This window comes from Entelurus aequoreus, linkage group LG14 (assembly GCF_033978785.1).
Source record: "Entelurus aequoreus isolate RoL-2023_Sb linkage group LG14, RoL_Eaeq_v1.1, whole genome shotgun sequence".
NCBI lineage: Eukaryota > Metazoa > Chordata > Actinopteri > Syngnathiformes > Syngnathidae > Entelurus > Entelurus aequoreus.
This window is the reverse complement of record NC_084744.1, coordinates 30,764,480-30,772,791: the sequence shown is the minus strand read 5'-3', so window position 1 is coordinate 30,772,791 and position 8,312 is coordinate 30,764,480. Positions and strand designations below refer to the sequence as shown.

The window sequence follows — 8,312 nt, the reverse complement described above, 5'->3', positions numbered from 1 at the left end:
AAACATTAATATCAATTATATATATATATATATATATATATATATATATATATATATATATATATATATATATATATATATATATATATATATATATATATAAATTAAGAATCCATTTTTTTAGTTAAAACATTAATATCAATTATTAACATTATGATTATCAATTATTAAAAATGTTGCTTTTCATACATATATGTATACATATACATACATATATGTATATATATATGTATATAAATATATATATATATGTATGTATATACATATGTATATGTACATATATATATATATCATATATATATATATATATATATATATATATATATATATATATATATATATATATATATATATATATATATATATATATATATATATATATATATATATATATATATATATATATATATAAATTAAGAATTCATTTTTTTTAGTTGAAACATTAATATTAATGATTAAAATTATGATTATCAATTATTAATAATGTTGCTTTTCATATATATATATATATATATATATATGAATATATATATACCAATTAACAGAAATAAAAGTGTAAACTAGTGTGTTGGAATTTTGTGAATTTATTTAATTACATTTTTTTTTTCACATCAAATTATGCTTACTCGTATGTCACTCAAAAGTCCAAATTGAAAACATCCAACGGGCCGCATTGAAGTTTATTATGTTGTATTACGCTCAGGTAGTCCAGGGAACTGCTTTTTTTATGCAGTTTAGCAAGACCCGTGTCATGTGACTTCAAACTTGACCACTCATTGGCTGGTTCTAAGACAGGATACATTGCGTCATTCTTATTTTACTGTAAGTGAGTCTTGCTTTTTTAAGCAGCAAATTTTTTGACACAGAATTTTTAGCACCAAATTTTTATACACTGAATTTTAATACACTGAATATTTATACACTGAATATTTATACGCTGAATTTGTTTTACACTGAATTTTTATACACTGAATTTAAAAACACTAAAGTTTTATACACTGAATTTTAATACACTGACTTTTTCTACACTGAATTTTCATACACAGAATTTTTATACACTGAATATTTATACGCTGAATTTGTTTTACACTGAATTTTTATACACTGAATATTTATACACTGAATTTAAAAACACTAAAGTTTTATACAATGAATTTTTCTACACTGATTTTTTCTACACTGAATTTTCATACACGGAATTTTTATACACTGAATATTTATACGCTGAATTTGTTTTACACTGAATTTTTATACACTGAATTTTTATACACTGAATTTAAAAACACTAAAGTTTATACATTGAATTTAAAAACATTGATTTTTTCTACACTGAATTTTCATACACAGAATTTTTATACACTGAATATTTATACACTGAATTTAAAAACTCTAAAGTTTTATACACTGAATTTTAATACACTGAATTTTTCTACACTGATTTTTTCTACACTGAATTTTCATACACGGAATATTTATACACTGAATTGTTTTACACTGAATTTTTCTACACTACATTTTTCTACACGGAATTTTTATACACTGAATTTAAAACATTACCTTTTTACACCAAATTTGTATACACTGAATTATAATACATATTATTATATTAGGCACTGACTTTATAGTTTAGCACCTCTCTGTGTGCAATTTTTGTATATAGTATAATATTTATTTCCTGTAAATAACACATTGAACATAAACCGTTCTCAGGACTGGACTGTGCACCATACCTCCTTTTGCACTGTTCTTCTTTTTCTTTTCTTCCTATGTTTTGCATATTTTGTAGACTGTCGCACTAATACTGGAATTGTTTTTAATCTTATTGTACCTGTGTCTAGTGACAATAAAAGGCATTATATTCTATTTCATTGGTAAAATTATTTGTTTGTTGTGGTAACAACAAACAAACAAAAAATCAGTTAAAATGTAAAAAAACAACAACAATGTAATGACAAAAAATTTTGATACATATTGATTGGTACAACGGCGGTCTACGCGTCGCCGCCACCTGATTCTGCCCCGGTGGATACGGGGACACGTGGTCTGGCGACCCACCGCCATGTCCCCCTCCCGCCCTCCCATGACTATTGATCATTGTTTTATTTTTATGGACATCTAGTATCTGTCCTTAAGGGAGGGGCTCTGTCATGTCTGTTGATCATGTTTTGTTTAAGTCATGTTCTGTTTGGTTTTTGGACACTTAGTTCCTGCTTTTTCACTCTTGTTTTGTCATCATAGCAACCATTAGTTTTCACCTGTCCTCATGTCACGCACCTGTCTCACGCTTTGCACTCGCACACCTGTCACTAATCATGTCACTGCTATTTAAGCCTGTCTGTTTCTGTTGATCGTCCTGGTGACATTATCCTATCCATCCATCTACCTCTGCTACCCCTGAGATTCCTGTTTATTATAGTTCATGCTTCATGCCATGCCACAGTAAGTGTTTTTGTTTCCTGTTCATAATTAATTGCCTTTGTGCTAGTTTTTTGTTTTCATTAGCCAAGTTTTTGTACTTCCGCCTTGTGCGCGCCTTTGGTTCTTTTTGTTAGTGTAAAAATAAATATGTACTTATATTCACGCCTTGCCCGCGCCAACTTTCCTTTGCATTCTGGGAAAACACAACAACCCAAAGTCCACGGACTGACAATTACATTGTCAGTTATAACATAAAGCTGAATCTAAGTTTTGAATTTATATACTAGAAATGTCCCAGTTGTCTTTTTGTTATTTTCCGCACTAAGTGTTTTCCTCAGCGTTCCTTCCTATGTTTGAGTCCATTTATGTTCTCTTTTTCACTTTCTTCACTGCAAAAAGTCAGTGTTCAAAAAAAAGAAAAAAAATAATACAAAAATTAGGGGTATTTTATTTGAACTAAGCAAAATTATCTGCCAATAGAACAAGAAAATTTGGCTTGTCAAGACTTTCCATAACAAGTAAAATCAGCTAACCTCAATGAAGCCAAAAATACCTTAAAATAAGTATATTCTCACTAATAACTACTATATGAGTAATAACTACATATTTTCTATTGTTTCATTGAAAATAAAACAGCAAAGTCCATTTGGCTGTCATCTGTTTTAATTATGAGACACAATTGTGTCAGAGTCATGATTTATTTTTTTCATGCTTAAAATAAGAAATTGTTACTTTAAAAAAGTAGTTTTATACTTGTGAGTGTTGATGATACAGCTTTGCAACAGTTGATGTTCTAGTTTCAAGCATGTTTTACTCAATATAGGTAATCACATCTCAGCAACAAGCTGTAATATCTTACTGAGATCATTTAGGACCAAAACACTTAAAACAAGTAAAACACTCTAACATAAAATCTGCTTAGTGAGAAGAATTATCTTATCAGACAGAAAATAAGCAAATATCACCCTTATTTAAGATATTGAATCTTACTTAGATTTCACTTTTTGCAGTGTTGTTGCTCGTGTGTTGATTAAGCCACACCTGCCTTCTGTTTATTGATTAGCGTCCTCACCTGTTGTGTCCACTAATCACTCCCCTTTATAGTCTGTTGTCTCGCAGCCTTTGTTGCTGGCTCAACGGTCACTCTTTGCGTTTTTTTCTTGTTTTTTTGCCCCACTCTTGGTAGTTTTTTGCCACACCAAAGCATTTTTGTGCTGTTCGCTCTTGGCGACTATTTTTCTTTACTGCGCGACGCTACGCTGGCGTTTTAGTGTTGAATTTCTGCCTCAATTTGTTGAATTGAGATTGATTCCTACCTGAACGGCGCTTCCTGCTTGTTCTTCTGAGTTGTTTTTCTGTTTTTATCTTTTTTTCCCGCATACTTTTCAGTATGCATCCCTTGATGGAAGGAGATTGGACAACCTTAAAGGCCTACTGAAAGCCACTACTACCGACCATGCAGTCTGATAGTTTATATATCAATGATGAAATCTTAACATTGCAACACATGCCAATACGACCTGTTAACTTATAATGTGCAATTTTAAATTTCCCGCGAAACTTCCGGTTGAAAACGTCTAGATATGATGACGTATGTGCATGACGTCACGGAGAGAACGGAAGTATTCGGACCCCTTTGGATCCAATACAAAAAATCTCTGTTTTCATCCCAAAATTCCACAGTATTCTGGACATCTGTGTTGGTGAATCTTTTGCAATTTGTTTAATGAACAATGAAGACTGCAAAGAAGAAAGCTGTAGGTGGGATCGGTGTATTAGCGGCGGACTACAGCAACACAACCAGGAGGACTTTGAGATGGATAGCAGACGCGCTAGCCGCCGACCTCACCTTGACTTCCTCCGTCGCCGGGCCGCTGACCGCATCGGTGATCGGGTGAAGTCCTTTGTCGCTCCGTCGATCGCTGGAACGCAGGTGAGCACGGGTGTTGATGAGCATATGAGGGCTGGCGTAGGTGGAGAGCTAATGTTTTTAGCATAGCTCTGTGAGGTCCCGTTGCTAAGTTAGCTTCAATGGCGTCGTTAGCAACAGCATTGTTAAGCTTCGCCAGGCTGGAAAGCATTAACCGTGTAGTTACATGTCCATGGTTGAATAGTATTGTTTATTTTCTGTCTATCCTTCCAGTCAGGGGTTTATTTATTTTGTTTCTATCTGCATTTGAGCCCGATGCTATCACGTTAGCTCAGTAGCTAAAGAGCTTCGCCGATGTATTGTCGTGGAGATAAACGTCACTGTGAATGTTCATTTCGCGTTCTCGACTGGTGGTTTAAAAATACAAATCCGTGATCCACAATAGAAAAAGGAGAAAGTGTGGAATCCAATGAACCCTTGTACCTAAGTTACGGTCAGAGCGAAAAAAGATACGTCCTGCACTACCTCTCTAGTCCTTAACTCTCACGTTCCTCATCCACGAATCTTTCATCCTCGCTCAAATTAATGGGGTAATCGTCGCTTTCTCAGTCCGAATCTCTCTCGCTGCATTGTAAACAATGGGAAAATGTGAGGAGTCCTTCCTCCGGTGACGTCACGCTACTTCCGGTATAGGCAAGGCTTTTTGTTATCAGTGACCAAAAGTTGCGAACTTTATTGTCGTTGTTCTCTACTAAATCCTTTAAGCAAAAATATGGCAATATCGCGAAATGATCAAGTATGACACATAGAATGGGTCTGCTATCCCCGTTTAAATTTAAAAAAATCATTTCAGTAGGCCTTTAAGTTATTAGTATCACATTTCTATCTTATTTCGCAATACATCACAACTTTTTGCTCTTTTCTTTTAAATTTTTACTGTTACTTTTTTCATCCAACAAAAATCTGCGGGCTGCACTTTGGAGACCCCTAAGTTAATACAATATTTTTGCATGGCCAGATCATTCTCAAGTTCAAAAGACATGCAATTCTTCTTTCAAAATTGAAGAACAAATATGTTTAGTGAGAATGATGGAGTACTTCATTGATGCACATTATTTCACGGCTTTGATGGGCCACGTAAAACGATGTGGTGGGCCAGATTTGGCCCCAGGGCCTTGAGTTTGACACATGTGGCTCAAAGGGTGAAAAAGAGTGGACCTAAGATGGAACCCTGAGGGACACCAGACGTTGATTGCATCTGAAATAAACACGTTACAGCAACATCTTAGTTACATAAGTCACATTATTAAAGAAAAATGTAACTGGCAAAAAGGACAGGACTTAAAGGGGTGCTTTGAGGAACGCCTCTGTCATGTAAATCACAAGTTTGGACCCCAGTGTTCTATGTTTGCTAGCAAGATTAAAATGTCAATGCAAGGATCTGCCAATGTGTTTGCAGTGGTCCAAGTTCCTATCTACAACAGGAAGATTCTCGTGTTTTTAGGAATGTACTGCAAAAATGCTTTGAACTAAACTCAGGGGCTGGTGTGGCTTCGTTCCAGGGCCGGATTCGGCCCCCGGGCCGCCAGTAGTATAGCCCTGATTTAAGGCTTTTTGCCCACTGTTGATATTTTATCGAACAATAGAACTGACCTTAACAAAATCAACTTGACTCTAGAAATGACTTTAATGTCCTTCCTTTTCTCCAGGTAACTTCATGTATTTCATTGGCTATTCAAAGTGGTTGTTGCTATGTAGCCGTCTGGTGGCAGGTGAGACACACACACACACACACGCACACTCACACACACACACACACACACTCACACACACATTATTAGGGACCGAATGTCCCTTTGGGACAGAGGACCCTATTGTATTTCTAGCGTTTTATTATTATTATTATACCGCCACCTCTTTGAGCTGTAATTTGACCCCCTTAACATGCTTCAAAACTCACCAAATTGGACACACACATCAGGACTGGCAAAAATTGCGTTCTAATCAAAAAACCAAACCCCAAAACTCACAATTGCGCTCTAGCGCTCCCTAGGAAGAAAACAGACAAAACTGCCTGCAACTTCCAGTAGGAATGTCGTAGAGACATGAAACACAAACCTCTATGTAGGTCTCACTTAGACCTAGATTTCATACACTAACATCCTTCAGCAAAAATCAACAGGAAGATGGCAATTCCCCCTTCAAAACAAAAGTTTAGTAAAAACAGTCACCTATGCCTCTTTGAGCTGTAATTTGACCCCCTTAACATGCTTCAAAACTCACCAAATTGGACACACACATCAGGACTGGCAAAAATTGTGATCTAATCAAAAAACCAAACCCCAAAACTCAAAATTGCGCTCTAGCGCCCCCTAGGAAGAAAACACAGACAAAACTGCTCCTAGGAAGAAAACAGACAAAACTGCCTGTAACTCCCAGTAGGAATGTCGTAGAGACATGAAACAAAAACCTCTATGTAGGTCTCACTTAGACCTATATTTCATATACTGACAACCCCCAGCAAAAATCAACAGGAAGTTTGCAATTCCCCCTTCAAAACAAAAGTTGGGTCAAAACAGTCACCTTTTTTAAACATGATCTCCTCTGAGCGCGTTTGTCGTGTCAGCTTCAAAATAGCACAGGAGAGAGATTGAACCCTTCTGATTAAAAGTTGATGAAAGAGTTTTAATTACTGCTCCGGTTTGGATTTTATGAGCCGTCAAAGTCGGTCCCGTCCATCGCTGCTTGCAGCTTTAATTGTATTTGTTACTTTCTTGAGACTTCGGAAAAATGCCTACCTCTTTAGGACCACCCTTTCTATAAATATAAAGATTTGTATTTACAACATTAATAATATATACATACTATGCAAATATAAAAAAGTTAAGCTTTTAGTAATTTTTTTTTTCATTTTTTATTTTTTGTTTGTAATTGGTTTTTAATCTACATTATTTACTTAAAGTTCTTACAGTATGACTCTGTGAAAGTCTCTGTGTGCGCGGGTTCTCTGTGGACCGACAGAATCAGTCGGACCCGAAGTCCAGGGTTCAAAAAGTATTTTATTTTTTCTGTAGTATGTTCAGGGCGTAAATTTACGGATTATGGACTTTAGCGTCTTATTCAGCCGCTCCACCAGCCGGTCGGTCTGTGGGTGATAGACGCTGGTCCGAATAGCCTTAATCCCCAATAGTCTGTATAGTTCCTTTATCGTGCGTGACATAAAGGACGTGCCCTGGTCAGTCAGAATCTCTTTCGGGATTCCGACTCGGGAGATGAACTGGAACAGTGCTTTGCAGAGATGGACCGCAGCGGCACTGCTTCGGAATATCGAGTTGCGTAATCCACCAGAACTAACACAAAACGATATCCGCGGGAGCTCGGGTGGAATGGTCCGATGAGGTCCATGCCAATCCTTTCAAGTGGGACCTCCATGAGTGGTAATGGCCGCAAGGGCGCCTTGGGGGTGGTCGCTGGATTGACTAGCTGGCAGGCCGCGCACCAGCGGCGCACGTCTGCCCGGATGCCCGGCCAATAGAACCGGACCATTACCCGATTGAGTGTCTTATCATACCCCATGTGGCCAGCCACGGGGTTAAAGTACGCCGCCTGGAAAACCATTTCCCGACGGCGTTTCGGCACCAACAACTGGGTGATTTCTTCTCCTGTTTGAGTGTCACGACTCACTCTGTACAATCTGTCCCTGATTAATGCAAAGTGAGGGAATACCCGCGCTATTCCCGGGCGCACCAGCTGACCATCAATTGATATCACTTGGTCCCAGGCCGAGCGCAGAGTGTCATCTCGAGACTGCTCAAGGGGGAAGTCTTCCATGGGGTGCCATTGGGGAACCGGGGGGGCTTCCCGCGAAGCCTCCGCCGGTTCCCCCTCGGCAGCGTCGGATGACCTTGCGTCGCCGCTGAGAACAGCCCGATATCCCATTTCCCTACCGGTCGTGAACGCACCCCTGCACACTGTTTCACTAAGCCATGAAACCATGCCCAATTAGTACCCAGAATGAGGTGCG

The 8,312-nt window shown here is 37.5% G+C and overlaps 1 protein-coding gene across 2 annotated transcripts in view; it reads left to right on the top strand.

Annotated features, from left to right (window-relative positions):
* The window catches only part of LOC133664745 (major facilitator superfamily domain-containing protein 8-like), a 69,417-nt gene that overhangs the window by 13,856 nt on the left and 47,249 nt on the right, over positions 1 to 8,312 (top strand). For both annotated transcript variants that reach the window (XM_062069637.1, XM_062069638.1), the window contains one exon: positions 5,998 to 6,060. In XM_062069637.1, coding sequence (XP_061925621.1) covers positions 5,998 to 6,060 — 63 coding nt within the window. The remainder of the gene's footprint in view (positions 1 to 5,997; positions 6,061 to 8,312) is intronic.